The sequence below is a fragment of the Lagopus leucura genome, unplaced genomic scaffold, assembly GCF_019238085.1.
Source record: "Lagopus leucura isolate 7727_CA_CO unplaced genomic scaffold, USGS_WTPT01 Super-Scaffold_100012, whole genome shotgun sequence".
NCBI lineage: Eukaryota > Metazoa > Chordata > Aves > Galliformes > Phasianidae > Lagopus > Lagopus leucura.
In genome coordinates this window covers 19,034,375-19,050,773 of record NW_024962267.1, presented here as the reverse complement: position 1 = coordinate 19,050,773, position 16,399 = coordinate 19,034,375, and the positions used below count along the sequence as shown (strand labels likewise).

The 16,399-nt window shown below is 50.7% G+C and overlaps 2 protein-coding genes across 5 annotated transcripts; one reads left to right on the top strand and one right to left on the bottom strand.

The window, feature by feature from the left end:
• Positions 1-577: 577 nt before the first annotated feature.
• On the top strand, positions 578-1,436 carry PRLH (prolactin releasing hormone). 2 transcript variants are annotated; one of them, XM_042874937.1, is made up of 3 exons: positions 578-614; positions 932-1,077; positions 1,263-1,436. In XM_042874937.1, the coding sequence occupies exons 2-3, from the start codon at positions 981-983 to the stop codon at positions 1,427-1,429; spliced, it is 264 nt and encodes an 87-aa protein (XP_042730871.1). In that variant the 5' UTR covers positions 578-614; positions 932-980; the 3' UTR covers positions 1,430-1,436. The 2 variants fall into 2 exon arrangements, with proteins under 2 accessions (XP_042730871.1, XP_042730870.1); XM_042874936.1 differs by lacking the exon at positions 578-614 and having other exon boundaries at positions 887-1,092.
• A 717-nt stretch (positions 1,437-2,153) lies between these two features.
• RAB17 (RAB17, member RAS oncogene family) lies at positions 2,154-7,166 on the bottom strand. Of its 3 annotated transcripts, XM_042874934.1 has the most exons (7): positions 7,065-7,166; positions 6,876-6,973; positions 5,006-5,165; positions 3,866-4,017; positions 3,520-3,645; positions 3,224-3,317; positions 2,154-2,600 (listed from the first exon to the last, which is right to left on the bottom strand). In XM_042874934.1, exons 3-7 carry the CDS (start codon positions 5,160-5,162, stop codon positions 2,488-2,490), a joined length of 642 nt encoding a protein of 213 aa, XP_042730868.1. In that variant the 5' UTR covers positions 5,163-5,165; positions 6,876-6,973; positions 7,065-7,166; the 3' UTR covers positions 2,154-2,487. The 3 variants fall into 3 exon arrangements, with proteins under 3 accessions (XP_042730868.1, XP_042730866.1, XP_042730869.1); XM_042874932.1 differs by having other exon boundaries at positions 6,876-7,166; XM_042874935.1 differs by lacking the exons at positions 6,876-6,973; positions 7,065-7,166 and adding an exon at positions 6,237-6,319.
• Positions 7,167-16,399: the final 9,233 nt, after the last annotated feature.

The following is a 16,399-nucleotide window of genomic DNA, read 5'->3' as shown; positions in this document are numbered from 1 at the left end:
TCCTTCAACATGCTGCGGCTAAGGATGCTTTGTCTCCCCGCCCTCCCCTTTGCCCAGGTGCTGTGGTTAAACCCTGGCCCCTCGCAGCCCCTTGCGCTTGGCCATATGGGTTCGGCTGTCCCCGCTGTGCCCCCTCGCTGGAGGGCAGCATGAAAAGCAATGCAGCACTGCTCGGGGTGAGCACGGTCAGGGGTACCCAGCTGCTGCTCCAGCCCCACGGAGCAGGGGATGCTTGGAGGCGGCCGTGCGCCTGCTCGTCCTGGCAGGGACCGCGTCTCTCCCGACCCCTCCCGCCCCCAGTACGGGTGGAATTCTTCCCCCTCGTCCCGAACCGCGTCACGTCGAGGACGGAGATCAGAACGCTCCCGAACGATGTGCCTCGGCCGGCTGGAGATAAAATTATGGCCCTCTATGAGTCACGAAAATCCTTTTCCTGATTTGACGAGAGCGAGCGCGGGGGGCGGTGGGGAGGGGAGATGCCTCGGCTCTGTCCCCGCCGGGGCTCGTTTCTGACATCAGCACGGAACAGGGCATAAAAGCGGCGAGCGGCGCCCCGGGGCGCACAGGGAGAGCGCTGGGCTCCGCGGGACGGCACCGGGCGCTGCGGGACCGAGGTAAGCGCGGGGCGAAGGGAGCGCGGCGAGGGCTCTCACGGCTGCTTCCCCGAACCGACGGCTTCGGCTGCAGGTGGGGCTGCTGCAAACTTCATCTCCTCCTACCTCCTGGGATTGAGCCTGCCGCCGGTCCCGGGATGCTGCGATGGGATCCGGATGGGGCTGGCTTTCCCCCATGGCGTTCCCCGATGGCGTTCCCGCGGCAGGGACGCGCTTTCTCCATCATTTCTCTACCAACCCGATCAGGGTCCAGCCAAGGGAAGCCGCCGGCTTCGTGACACCCTCAGAACGCGATTGCTCTGTATATGTGCCCGCAGGTTGGGATTGTCGCCGTTGCCGAGCCGCTGTCGTGGGAGAGCCTCGGGGATGAAGTTGGGAGCTACCTGCCTGCTGTGCTTGCTGCTCACCTGCATGGCCCCGCCCGCCGCCGGCCGCCTCCGTGTGCACTCCATGGAAATCAGGAGTAAGGAGAGCAGGAGTAAGGGAACCCCCAGGACCCTCCCTGGTCCCCCCATAGGTTCGAGCGGTGTCGCTTTGCAGCAGCCCGGCAGGCAGTCCCGAGCACTCCTCTCTCCCCTCGGTCCCTTTCTTTCTTCCCCACGCGCTGTGCCTCCCTGCACCGGCTGTTTCTCGTCTCTCTCTTTGCAGACCCAGACATCGACCCCTTCTGGTACACCGGCCGTGGCATCAGGCCCGTGGGGCGATTCGGGCGACGGCGAGCACTTGGGGAAAGCCCCCAACCCAGGGGGGCTGTCCTGAATCCTGCCTGCATCCCCGCGCACACCCAGCCCCCCCGGGAGCAGCAGAGTGCCTGAGCTGAAGATGGGGGATGCCAATAAAAGCCTTTTTTCCTCTCCTCCTACCTGGCCCTGACTCTCTGCTCCAAAACCCAGTGCTTAGGGGGGAGGGGGTTGGGGTGGGACAGGACATGAGCTCCAGTGATGGTGGTATCACCTAAAATTAAGCCCTGGGGGCTCTCCTGTCTTTCTGCAAGAGAATCCTATGGGATCCCCACAGTGTCAACACCCCTGAGAGCACCAAGCCCCCCACATCACTACAGAGCCCTTGTTTTCATGGCATAGGTCAGAGGGCTTCACTCACTCTGTGACACCCCTCTCACAAATCTCCATTGCTTTACCCATTCCCCAGTTTGCAGTGAGGATGATGTGGATCCCAAATGCAAGCTAAGGATGGATAGCAGGGATCAGGACTGCCTAGGGAAGGAAGGGTTAATCTGGGAGGAATGAAGCAAGTGGCAATTAGCTGCTATCAAATTAGCTGCCTAACTAACAAAGGGGATTTAGGCAGGAGGAGGAATCAGCTGGGAAGGATTCCCCCATCCCACACCCATCTCAGTGCTGGGCAGGTGTCGCAGAGGGTGGTGGTGTATGGGGGCAGGAGGGGAGGGCTTCCTGGCCATAGGAACCAGGAGGTCTTAACAGCTGGAGCATCTGATGAGGGCTACACTGCCACGCTCTGGTCCTCACCATCTCCAGACCTCCTGCATATTGGCACCCAGGGCAGAGAAAAGGATGCGGCTAAGATGAGCTGCTTTTTATTGGCAGTCAAGTCTTGAAGTTGTTGGGATGGGCTCCACAAGCCAAACTCTTTTCAGTCTGGGGAAGCTGGTGCATGGCTGGGGCAGGGGGATGTCCCCAGCCAGGCTGCTTCTTGACAGTGGACTTCCCCACTCACCTCTGGAGAACACCTTCACGAGATCCTGTTGAGGATCTGCATGCATTCACTGGCAGAAGATGGGCAGAAGGATCATTGCTCCACATTGGCTGTGAGCTATCCTGCGTTGTCACCTCTCAGCCACCGATGCCAACAGCACAAGGTCCAGCCCCACATCCTGTGAGGAGCCCGTGGCCCCTCAGACACGGCAGCACCCCCTCCTCGTCCCGCTTGCCCGCAGGTCCAAATGCTGCCTGCCACTCGTGGATGGGACAGCTGCCTTCTCACCTTCACGCCGCAGGAGCTCTCGGGCTGACAGGGAGCACAGAGCCACAGAGCATCACCTCTCTTGTCAGGGCATGGGGTCAGCCAATCTGTGTTGGAATGCACCTGCTGCTCTGTCCCACCCTACTGCTGCCATGTAGGTACCTCCCAGCAACTTCTAGCCAGTGTGGTGATGTCATTTGAAGGACAGATGTGCTGGGGCCACAGGTCGGGTCAGGTATGTATACACAGGTCGGGTACTTAACCCAAAAAACATAGTGGCTTTGATTTCTGCACCTCTAATGCTGCATCTTGGCATGGAGTTGTCTGTCCTAGGCAATGTGGTGCTGTGCCACCACAGCCACTGCCTCCTCCAACCTGGCAGGAGGGACACAAGCTGCAAAGCAGCTCTTGCTGGCCAGCTGGGCTTTGGGGAGAAGCCATCTGTAGCCTGGAAGCATAGGCAAGAAGAGCCCATTGTCTTCTCTAAATATTCTTCTTATAGCAAGAGGTAGAGCAGAGCACTCACACTGATTCCCAGTGTGAGGATGTGGCATCAGACTGGGGACAGAGCAGCTCTGCTGTGCCCCATGTTGCACAGGAGGTTTGGGGGAGCCAGGACCCATGGTTCCCCTGCTTTGGTTTTCACCTGGAGCCACCCCACACCTTACCTACGGCCATAAAGATGTCGTTTACTTGGTGGTTGGATTTTGCAGACGTCTCCACGAAGAGCAGGCTCCTGCTCCTTGCAAACTCTTCCCCATCCTAGGAGGAGAAGAGCAGTATTGTTTCCCCTGTGCCAAGGGACAGTGTAGCCTTGGGGACCCATGGGGACAAGGCAGGGCTCCTGCATGCCACTCAGCAATGGGGAGACCAGCTGGCAGAGCAAGAGGGATGCCACTTGGGAAGAAAAGGCTCTGCTAAGATGTGTCTTAATGCTTGCAATGGGGACATGGTGTGTGCTCACCTCAGCTGCAACCTCCCGTTCATCAGCCAGGTCTGTCTTGTTGCCCACCAAAGCAATGACAATTTCATCAGGAAGGAACTCCTTCTCCAGTTCCACCAGCCACTGCTTCGCTCTGTTGAATGTTTCCTGGGGAAAAGGGATTGCCACTCCTGATGCAGATACAGGGAAACTTTGATAGGAACCCCTGGGTTCTGCGGTTGCTGATGCATCCCAGCGGGACATTTATTTGCTTAGGGTTTGTGATCCCTTCTGCTTTATCAGGGACACATCCGGATGCTTGTCCCACCAGCTCCACTGCCACATAGCAGTGTTTTCATGTGGACAGGATGTGCATCCACCATCTCACCTTATTAGTGAGGTCATAAACAAGGAGTGCAGCGTGGGCACCACGGTAGTAGAGGTGGCAGACACTGTGGTACTTCTCTTGGCCAGCCGTGTCCCAGATCTCCAGCTTGATGGTGGCCGTCTCCAGTTGGATTGTCTGTGTGAAGAAGGAGCCTGCAAGATATGTGGTGGAGGACTCTGGTCTGCTGCTGTAGGACCAAAGCCGCTTTGAGGGGTGGTGACAATGCTGCAATGCACAAAACTGGATGGGTTTTTCTCAAAGGCACCCTGAGCCAATCAGCTCACATGGTGCTGTGTAGAGTTTGGCGTGGAGACGTCTGCTTTGATGACAACACCACTGCTGTCGTAGCTGCTGTGAATGACATTAGGGTAGGAGATCACAGCAATGTCCAGCAGAGCTATCTGAACCTGAAGAGTTTCACAGCATGGCCATGTACTGGTGGTGGGCAACTGTATGGGATCTGCTCAGTCATAGCCTGAACCTCTGATTGATCACTTGAAGTGAGCAATGAGTCAGCCAGAGGAGCACAGGTGAAGGCAATTCACCCGTGTTCCTAGACCTATTTAAGAGCTGGCTACCAGTACAGAAGGATTTCTTCTGGAGATCTGCTTTGCTGGAGTTTTGTAAGTGAGCCCAGGATACCGGTGAGCTTTCTATCTATTCTCTTTTTGTTATCATCATCTGCTTTGCCTAACTCTCTTGTTTATTTTGTAATTATAACATCTTAATATTCACTGATTATACAGTAACACTTGAAGAGACAGCATGTCACCAAGCAGGGCTGGTGGCCCTTCTTTTTGGCAGCTTTGGGTGGACACACAAGTTTTGATGTGTGCCCTGCCTGGGGTTGTTCAGCATGGTTGGGCAGAGCAGAACAGCGGGAAAGAGGTTTGCCCCACTGTGCTCCTGGACCCACACCTGGGTGAAGAACCTCGAGTAGACACTTCTGAGGTGTCCAAACAGGTGTAAGGGACCAAACATGCAAAAGGCAGATGGGACTGTATGACTTGGAACCCAGGTTCCCTCACTTTGCTGCTAAGCTGCCTCCAACAAGCAGAAGTAAATCGAGCCTCTGTGGTTTGGATGTGGCTTTGCTTACAGCACAAGGCAGAAGGAAATGGATCAAAGCAGCTCACTTACATCCTACAGTAGGCAGCGACTCCTTGAAGTCATTTTTCACGTATCTGTAGGCAAGGCTTGACTTTCCCACTGATGTGTTTCCCAGCAGGACCATCTTGTAGATGTAGGTGGGACGGTTATCCCCCAGGGAGCTGCCTGGCACCACTGTCTGCGCCATGTCCTGCAAGGAAATCGGCTCCATCAGAATGCGTCAGCAGTGATCCCAGGTCCACCAGCATGAATTCGCTACCAGTGGCAGTTGGGTGAGCGTGGTTTGGCTTCAAAATAGCCTGAATTAAATATAATAGCCCAATGTATCTGCCATTGCCTTGGACTATCAGCTGTGATCAGAGAGTGGAAATCTTTAAGAAGAAACCTGATGCAAGAGGCATGCTTGCATGTGGACAAGGAGATTTGTTTGCATGCATCTCCTTGAAGACGCAGAAATGTTCTTTAAGGACATGCTGGGGAGAGCTGCTGACAGAGAAACATAAATTAGGAGTGTGCCTTGCTCTTGAGCACCCCTTCTTGGGATACCTTACGCTGATATTGTGCATTTATTGAGGGATTGGGTTAACAGTTACACTGGGATAATCTAACTCAGGCTCTGAGCAGTGGGTTCACATCCCACACCCTTCCCCTAGCCCCCTGTGTGTCTCCCTCCTCTTACAAAAGCCCCTTGTTTCTGCATGCTGCCTGTCCCTTCATTTCAGTCTCTCCCCTGCAATCTGGCAGGCTTCAGGCCTTTAATTTTTCTCTGTGCCTCACCTGTTTGCCCCCATAATCAATGCAGGCTGTCTTCACAAGAAGCTGCATGAATTTCATCTGTATATGAGCTCTGTTTCTCATTATTTCATACTGCTGCTTCTTAAAATGCCCCCGAAGCTATCTCAATTTAACCCCAGAAGATTGCATTGGTACTTGAATAAAACTCACTCAACAATTACTGCAATTGCAGGAAAATTTCCTTTCAAACTTCTCCTACAAGCAAACAGCTATTAAGGACAGGAAGCTTTGCCAAACAATTTCTTTTTCGTCTTGAGAAGATGCAGGGGGTGCACCTTCCTTTTCATCCGAGGAGAACAGCAAGAAAGCAAAACAAATAGAATCATAAATCGGAATATCCCGAGTTGGAAATACCCCATAAGGGTCTCCAAACCTTGGCCCCGCACAGCAGCACATAAAGCTGAGTCTCTCCAAACCAGAAGCTCTAAACTAAAAGACACAAAAACCGTGCGAGATGCTTGCTGACCTTCTGTAAAGACGTAGAGGCTCCTTAGGAAAAGCAGGACCCCAGTATTACAGGCTGGGCTCAGGGCTCTGAGCACCTGATGGAGCTGTAGCTGTCCCTGTTCATTGCAGGGGAATTGGACTGGATGGCTTTTAGAGGTCCCTTCCAACTCCAACAATTCTGTGAATCTGTGCTTCTGCCCATGCACAGTAATTCTGCAGTGCCCAGCCCTGCAAGTTTGGCCCATGAGGTCTTTTTGCCCCAGACGGTGCTAGCAAACCACCTCCCCACTTTCCTGCTGCTGACGTTCAGCTCAGTGGCAGTCACTCGGTGTACAAGCACTCTTAAGCAAAGTTTACCAGGAGACACAAAAACCTGAGCTGCACAAACATTTCCGTGTGCAAACAGCGCTGGAGGGACGTAGTGCCGATTTCTCAATGCAATCTCCTCTGAGCTGAGGTCATTAATCACCCAGGTGGACAGAAATAAGCTAGCAGCAAGCAGAGACCCCTGCACTGGCTGGGGATTCAGAGAGTGGGCTGCCTTTATGGCCATGATCAGGAGCTGTTTTTTGGTGGGAAGGCAACTCCCATGGGTCTGGGGGGGACAGGTGGCTTGGAAGAGGCGGGTGCAGCCATACAAGGCAGAGGAAAGAGTTACCTGTACGCAGCCTTGCTTTCTTCCTACACGGGGGTCGCAGAGGATGGGCACGGCCTCAACAGATGATAACAGCCTCGTCCGACCTCCCTGGCTGCCTCCTTGTTGCAGGAAAAGAAAAGCGAAACTCAGGCAAGGTAAGCCAGCAGCTCCCGGAAAATGGTGCCAAAGTTGACAGGTGAGCTGGTGAACCTTAAACCCTCCTGCTGGTAGGGAGAGGCTGGGATGTAAACCCTGCCCTCTGCACTGTCACTCAGTTCCGTGGCTATTCCGTGGCATCCTGCAGCAGAGATTGAGGGCTGGGTACAGGGCAGGCTGGAGCAGGCTGTTACGGCACAGTAGTTTCTGCTGACGTGGGTTAGGCTTCCTTCAGTCTCATGCCAGGATGTAGGTTCTGATAACTCGGACCCGGGGCTGCCAAAGCTCATTGTTTTTTTGGAGCTGGTGGGAAGCAGCACGCCCACTTCTTCTGCAAAGGGCTTCAGCAGACAAGCCAGCAAGGGGCAGACAAAGAGAGGAAAAAACCTGAGCACTTGGGCTTCTCCTGCTTTTTAATTAAACTGATAGCTATAGTTAGCACAGGTGGCTGGGTGCTTCCTAGGAGGCTCTTGTTCAAATGCTCACATCATCAGGGGAAGAAGCACAATGTGCTAACACATTGGGATAGCCCATCAGGGGCAAGAACAGGGAGATCTGCAGATCATTAACAACCTAAGTGAAGATAGCTTTTGTATTTCTAGCACTAGCCTCATGATATTTAGTACCTTTCTTTCAAGCAGCAGCTCCTGAAGCTTTCCGGGAGCGCAACAAAGCCTAGTCCTAATGGCATCAGGGAGCAGGGAGAAAGAAAAGAGTCCTAAAGGGAAAGGATGAGGGGAAATAAACATAAAAAAAAAGAGAGATTTAGATTGGATATAAGGAAAAAGTGTTTTACAGTGAGGGTAGTGAAGCACTGGCACAGGTTCTCCAGAGAGGCAGGGGATGCCCCATCCCTGCAGACACTCAAGGTCAGACTGAACAGGGCTCTGAGCACCTGGTGGAGCTGTAGATGTTCCTGTTCACTGCATGGCAGTTGGACCAGGTAGCCTTTAAGGGTCTTTTCCAACTCAAATAGATTCTATGATTCTAAAAGCCAGATCAAAAACACTTATCCCTGTTGTGCAATGAAGAGCACATCTTGTGATCTCCAAGGTCTGACTGCTGGTGCTCTGTTACTTCTCATATCTGTACTGAAACACCATTTACAGACAGCCAAGAGCTGCACAGAAGTCACATGGGAGGAAATCCCCCACTGATTTGAATCAGTTTTGTAAGCCTGCCTGTGTTGTGTTGGCTTGCTAGCCAAATGACAGGGAATTCCTTTTTTTGGGGGACACATCCTCCCTAAACTGGCTCACATATGCTCCTGTGCACCCTGAACAAAGCTGCTTTGTCATAAGGCAGAAGAGCCTCTCCTACCCAGGCTCCCTCTCATGGGCTCTACCCAAGCCAGAACGGATCTGGGAAGCCTTTGAAGAAGATACCTAACAACCCTGGGAAATCACAGACCATCTGAGGTTGGTGTAATTTTCTCAGCACAGAAATGGCTTCCAGTCCCTTGCCCGCAGCAGGTGGGAAACCAGCACTCTTATGGTATTGTTCTTTTTTTCAGGGCTTTAGGTGAACAGTGAACGGTTACAGTGGTACAGCAGAGGGCTTTGAAACCCTTTCCCAGGGTTTGGGAAAGACTGAGGTGCAGGGGGTATCGATACCTTAAGCTGGGAATGCTGCAGGATGTTTCTCATCACAAACATAAATCCAATGGCTCCAGAAAAACTTGTTTGTATCCATATATTCAAAATACTGGCCTGGGAAACACCATCAATGTTCATTTGGATTTTTGGAGTTATATTCCCCACCTGAGGATGTGCCTGAGATGAGGCAGATGCTTTTGCTGAGAGCTTTGATAGAAGGCAGTGCCTTACGCATAGGCTGGTGGAGACAGTCCCGGGAAGCCCAGGGACGTGTCCCTTGGGTGGGCACATCGTGGATGGGGCTTCCTCCAGCTCCCGGTGAGCCAAACCCACTAGAGGGCATCGCTCATCCATGGTTTCAGTTAAATCTCATTTCTGCACCAGGAAGCCGACAGGCAGTAGGCAGTGGCAGGGCAGATGGATGAGTGGCTGGCGCCAGAGCTACACCCAGACCACCGGTTTTTCTCCAGTTGCTCCAAAGAAATGGCCGACACAAAGCTTCTCTGCTGTGATGCATCTTGCTCGACTGCTCATACCCAAAATAAGCTTCTCTGGCTAAGACTAAGCATTGCTAGTTTTCCCAAGAATAGGGATTGCCTTCAGTTTTATGCTTGCCTGATGTAATTATGCCCCAGGAGTGATAGAAATCGAATATTCCAGCCCAGCACTGGGTGACCTGAACACCTCAAAAACCACTCGCAGACCTTCCTGCACTGCTCTGCTCTCAACCTTTCTCCTTGGAGGACCTTGTGACATTTCAGTAGGGCACAGGTCAAAGTAAAACTCCTACAGCCACCGTGCAAGAATAACTCCAATAATCTCTTCTTTCTGGTTCTGACTGCCGCAGGTTGTTTCTCTGTGCCTGTTTCTCTGAGTAAAAGTTGTGCAAGGACACTGACCTGTTTGGAGTGCCTCTGGAGCTTCTGGAGGGCTCCTTTTCAGTGGTGTGTGCTGGTTCCTCCTGACTCTGACTGCTGCAAGGAAATATTAGCTCATCAATACGAGCAGCACAAATCACCCCGACTTTAAGGAGGAGCTGCAGGATTGAAAAATCAGCAGCATCCAGAACTAAGGGCACTGCCTGGAGGTTTGAAAACAAGACTAGAAACTTGCCTGCTGCCTGCCCATAGGGAGGGCTGCTTTTTCTCCTTAGTTTCTGCCTCCTGCTTCCCTTCGCTGGTCCTCTCTGTCTGCCATCAGTGTGCTGCCCAACGCAGGGGTCTCACCTCCATCCTAAGAGTCACTGAAACAGCAGGAAGACCTCATGTTGCTTGTCAATTATCAGATGCTTAGGAAATGTTAAATGCTTAGCTTCAGCTTGAGTGCTTTTATACAGCTACCTGTTTAATAGCACCTGAATTCTGCTGTCGTCCTGAGCCACAGGGTTAGTGACTTTATGGCTCTGGGCTGTGCTGAAAGCCATTTGATTGTGAGCTCTGGCTAGCTGGACAAAAGTGAGGTTATGGTCTGATTTAGCTGGTGATGGGCACGCACAGCCCAGAATTAAGGGTCAGAGAAATGTGGCTTTCCTAATGGCCTTGTCCATGTGATCTTGGCTTCCAGACCTGCCATAGGGCAGACATCTTGTCTCTGCACTGCCAACTTCAAATGAACAAGTCACTTGTGTGTGAGTATATATAGCATGCCTTGCCTTTGGGATAACTATTTTGGTTTAGCCAGCCCTGCTATAAATAAGCAGAGTCCATCCGTGGTTCTGAGCTTGCACTTGCAGAGCCAGTCTCCATACTGTCCTCCTTTGAGCACGGCTCAAAAATGCCCTGAGTGTTTCAGAGATGAATGGATTGGGAGCTTGAGGCGTGCTTTGAGCAAGGTGGGCATGCTGCCTGAGCACTGGTATGGGCATGCAGTGTGAACATTGCTGAACCTGGTCCTGGGAGCAGGACAGCAAATGCAGAGCTTCAGAAATAGGGAGAGGCTCTTCTTTTTTTGCAAGTCAATTTGTTTTGAGAAGAAACATCTGAAACCACAGTAAGTACAGCAACGTCAAAGCAGTTGACCCCTCAAGAGGTCACAAGAAGTTATGTTTATTACCTGCAAATGAGATCATTTGCTATCAAACCACCTTAAAAGTGCTGTTTAAAAAACTGTGTTAAAAAACACCATGTAAGCTTATGCAAGCTTGGTTTAGCCCTTTACTGCTTGTATAATCAACAGATATCAAGATGTTATAATCACAATATAATCAAGAGAGTTAGGCAAAGTAGACAACGATCACAAAAAGAGAATAGGTGGAAGAGCTTACCCTTCAGCTGAGCTCACCACAAAACACCAAGAGAGGTGATCTCCAGAAGAGATCCTTCCCTTCTGGTAGCCAGCTCTTAAATAGGTCTAGGAGGAGCCTGGCTCCACCCCTTCCAGCAGCACAGGTGAATTGCCTTCACCTGTGCTCTTCTGGCTGACTCCTGGCTCTCCTCAGGTGATCAATCAGAGGTTCAGGCCGTGACTCAGCAGTTCCCATACACTCCACCCCTTCACAGCATGAACCAATGATCAGGTTAACAAAAGGGTAAGCTTTCCCTAATACAGAGATCCGGTATATCGCGACATGTGTTGGTACAATTCAAGACGAGTGATGATTAGTGGATGTCTATATTCTTCTATGGGCCAGTGCTCAATGATGTGACTGGAGGCATGAGGTCATAGAATCATAGAATCACCAAGGTTGGAAAAAGACCTAAGAGATCATCCAGTCCAACCGTTCACCTATTCCCAATAGCTCCCACTAAACCATGTCCCTCAACACAACATCCAGCCTCTCCTTGAACACCCCCAGGCTCGGTGACTCCACCACCTCCCTGGGCATCCATTCCAGTGCCTGACCACCCTTTCTGAAAAGTAATACTTCCTCATGTCCAGCCTGAATCTCCCCTGCCGTAGCTTGAAGCCATTCCCTCTGGTCCTAAGGTCCTGAGGTGCAGGTCCGTTCTGTGTTCCATCAGTCCCATGCAGACCATCACCGGGTGTTGTACGTGATCTGACAGCAACACTGGAACGCTTGATGGCATTTTGTTCCTTCCGGTGGTCCTGAAGGCTCACAGACTCACGGGGAGTAATACAGATGTTTCAGAGGTACCAGGAGGCGAAGGTCTGCTCTCCAGGGCAAGATACAGGCCGTATTTCTATCCTGGGTCAACACTTCCGCCTGTACTGGGGCACGTCCTGGCCGCCTGTACCACACCTTTTGGCCGGATGTCTGCGGCTGCATAACGATATCAGGCACCAAAGGAGGTGTCCTGATCTGCCATAGGGACACGATGGGGGTCCCTTTAGCAATAAAGATCGGAGTGTTGACCACAATATCAGTAGGCCATGTACCTATTACTGGAGGGACTACTGAGCCTCCCACCTCCAATAGTCTCCTCCAAGGTGCAAGTAGGCCACACCACTTGGGTCCTACCTGCACCTTCCAGGGCCATTTTATTTTATGGGTACCCAGCTCTAAATTCTCAGGGGCAGGGAGCAGAAGATTATTTTCATTACCAATCTGGGGTCTTACCTGACGATCAGTGCCTGTAATTTGGATCCTAAGCGGGGTGGCCCATGTCGTCTGCAACATTCTCAGGGCACTGGGTCTGTCGTCTTGAGGTCTTTCATTCAGGTCCTGCAGGGTTTCATACAGTCTTTTTGTCCACCCCTGCAAGGACTGGGAGTCTGTCTTCAGGGCAGCCTTAAGAATACCATTATAACGTTCGATGAGGCCTGCCCCCGTTGGATTATATGGCAGGTGGAATCGCCATTCGATGTTATTTTCTTCCGCCCAGCACTGTATCGTTGCACCAGTAAAATGAGTCCCTTGGTCGCTCTCGATGACTTGAGGTGTCCCGTAGGCAGACATCAGTTTAGTGAGTGCCTTGATGGTATATGCCTGGTTTGCTTTCGGTACTAGATAGGCCTGCAGTAGCCCACTTGCAGTGTCAACACAGGTCAGGGCATATCTTGCCCCTTCGGAACGAGGAAGGGGCCTGATGTAATCGACCTGCCATCGCTGGAGAGGATTGTGTCCCCTAGTAAGATGGGCTGTTGTTTCGGGCAATGATCTTGGTGTCATCTTGGAGCAAGCGTCGCAATCCTGGCACGCCTGGACGATATCAGATAGTTGTATGAGCAGTCCCCATGCTTTAGCAGCTGCCCACATTGTCTTTTGTCCAGCATGCCATAGCTTCTGATGTAACCAGCGGGCGATGCTCTCAGATGGTGAATTCTCAATCCATCGAACTCAGGCCAGTGTGTTGGTTTCATCATTTCCCGGTGGCTGTAGGGGCTGATGACCAGAAACATGGTAGACACATACAATCCTGTGTTTGACCGTATTCCATATATCTAACCACATGTCTTTGCCCCAGATCGGTCGGGCGTGGATAGTCCATTCCTGGGTAGCCCACTGTGCAATCCAAAGAGTGAGCCCCCGGTACACAGCCCAACTATCTGTGCAGATGTTCAGGATACCATCACCGGGTTCCTTGGTTATCCACATGTTAACCAACGTGGTTAACCATCCACACAGCTCGCAGTTCTACCCATTGGCTGCTCTGACCATCCCCCTCATCGAACCAGATTGTCTCAGTGGAAGGATGGTATGCTATTGCTCTCCACTTGCTCGGGTTGCCCTTGCTGGACCCATCTGTGTACCAGGTATCTTCAGGGATAGGATATTTTCCCAGTTGTTTGGAGAGCCAGACCCCATAGAATATCTATGCCCAAGATGTATTCTTGGACTGGGGCAATAGACACCTTGTACTCCCAGGGTGGGAGACGCCCAACCCCCAATTTTAACCATGTTTGGGTGACAGGAATAGTCTGTCCCCCAAAACCACCAATCATCACTCCGTCGCCATCAAATTTTCCCGGATCTCCATAGATAATTGATGTTTCTGCTCCTGTGTCTACTAGTGCCATAACTCTCTGAATATTTTTTCGGGACCAATAAATCGTTAATTCTACATAGGGCCTCCAGTCCCGCCTGGAGGCTCTACAGGGACTAACATCCCTTGTCACTGCATGAATTGTGCTAGGGCCAGTTCTTTTGCTTCCAATGGCTCAGGCATTGTGGCCCAAGACACCTGAAGTGGCTTTTTTTTCCCTATTTGAAACAATAAAATCTTCTAGGTTCCATGTTGTTGTTGTAACCCTTTCTATAGCTCTTATCCTTGATTTCTTAGGGTAGCTCTAGAATTTTTGATTGTCCTTTAGTTGTCTCCAGAGCTGGAGAAGGACATGGTTGGGCTGGTGGTCGATCTTAGCAAATTGGATCCCAGCCCAAATTAAATCATTAAACATTTGTTTTTGGGATACCCTTATGGGTTCCGATGGAGGAGCTCAAGTAGCCGGCATTTTGGTTTTCTGCTTAAGGTATTTATGCTGGCTGTAAAATTAGGAACTGTCATTATAACCCCACAAAGCCTGAGCAAGTGCATAATCAATAGATATCAAGATGCTATAATTACAATATAATCAAGAGAGTTAGACAAAGTAGACAACGATCACAAAAAGAGAATAAGTGGAAGAGCTTACCCTTCAGCTGAGCTCACCAAAAGACACCAAGAGAGGTGATCTCCAGAAGAGATTCTTCTCCTCTGGTAGCCAGCTCTTAAATAGGTCTAGGAGCACAGGTGAATTGCCTTCACCTGTGCTCCTCTGGCTGATTCCTGGCTCTCCTCAGGTGATTAATCAGAGGTTCAGGCCGTGACTCAGCAGTTCCCATACATTGCTTTAATCTCCCTGCCCATACTGATAGGTATACAATGTGCTAAGGTAGGAATGGCCAACCCACTGGGACAGCTCGTAGTAACACAGAGCAAAAGCTCATGCTGAACAGAAAAGAAAGCAGTGTCTGCACAGAGATTGGGAACTGTCGTGGGCTGGTAAATCCCTGTCTCTGCTGTTTCTCATCCTGTGTGCCTGCAGTAACGTTTGGAAGTGATGCCACAAGATCAACTGGAGCTCACCTGCTGAAGCCTGGAGACCAGCAGTAACCCACTGATGATCCCACAGGTAAGGTCTGTCACTGCTGCAACAGAGTGTGAAAAAGTTGTTCCATCAGTCCTGAGAGGAGGAGATGTTGTGCTTCACTAATGAAAAACAGGCCGTGCTCCTCACTGCTGCACTGATGGTGAGCTAAGAAAGATTCTGAGGATCTACAGAGTTGTAATGGTGAACAGATTGTTCACACCAAGCCTGTTGTGCACTGCTTCGGGCTACTGAAGTGCTGGCCTTCCTGTATTAATTATTAACAGTGCTAAAACACTCCAGAGATTGGCTTAGAAGCATCAAACATGCTTAATATTAATGGCTCCCAGATGATAGCTGACAGTGAACTCTTGAATGTGTTAAAGACCAAGGAGGAAAATAACTACTGAATACAATAAGCATTTTCAATATTAATTACAAAGAGAATACATGTGTGAACCACAAGAAATGCCTTCCCATGGCATTTCCTAGTGCTTTCTTATAGCACTGCCTGCTATCCATTTGAAGAGGCTGATCATGTTCTTTACACACATGGAAAGAAGCTTAACTTGCTTGGAGCATAGGGAGGTAGTGAGACCAGCTACTCACCTCCTTGTACCTGAGAGGAGTTGCCTGTGATTCAGGACTGCTGCCCACTTATGCTGCTTTCTTGTTTAGCCTCCTCCTTTTTGGCTGATTCCACAATAGGAATATTTTGCTATGAATGGTTTGCTTACCCCCAGACTCCACTGCATGACTCCTATCCACCTTGCCAAGAGGGCTGCAATGCAGCCCTGCTTTGGGTCCTGGACTTCAAAGGGTGAGCCACCTCCCGGAGGATGCAGAGACAAAGAGATCCAGTGTGGGAAATGAAAGACACGTCATCTGACTAAGGACAGATTTTGCAGTGTTTTACCTGATAAAAGCACTCAAGCTCTCTCTGCCACGTGCCATGAGCTGCTCAGTGGGCTGCTTTTTGCCAGTGGGGGTATCAAATTTAAGGAGATGTACTCTGGCTTCTCTGATAAACTTGGTGGCTCCTGACCAGCTGGCTTACACTGTGAGTGTGGGACAGGAGCATTGCCACAAAGAGTGAGCACATATGCTTGTTCCCTTAGGAAACCAGGCTAAATACAGCTGTAGGCAGCACCTTTCTCTTCTAGTGAGGAGGTCGCTGACAGCCATAAATATCTCCCAGCTCAATAGTCTCACCCAAAAGTGTTTTGCTTCGCTGTGTTCCCCAGGCAGTTGTAATGTGTGCAACTGCCAGTGCTTTGCCAGTGTTTAGAGAGAGAAATATTTAAGTCATGTTGTCTAGCACAGACTTGGAAAGCAAGTGTGGGTGTGAACATAGGGTTTTCTTTGCTGGAATCCCCACCCAGATTTGGGATGTATAGTGCAGACGTGTTCACAGAGCGTTGTGTGATGGAGTCTGTGTCTCCTTGCTTTGTCGTGTGCCAATGCCATGGCATTCTGACATTTTTCAAGTCGTGTCTAAACTGTTGGCTGGTTTTCACCTGGTTCCTAGCCTCCTGCTTTGGGTGTGATGGGTGCAATCTGGAAACACATGAAATCGTTTAACCTGTTTGAGCCTGAGCAGCCTTGCCTAACACCAACCACTGCAGGAAGAGCAGCGTGCTGTTACACAGAGTGAAGCAAGTCATCTATTGCCAGTGAGCCAGGAAGGAACAAAGATACCTCGAGGGGGAAACCATTATCTGCTATTACCTAGAGCAGCTCCTTTTATAATTGAAAAACATATTAAAAATTATTTTGGGAACTTCTAATTAGTTTGTCAAGGCACTAATGTGCTCAGGATGTTTCAGA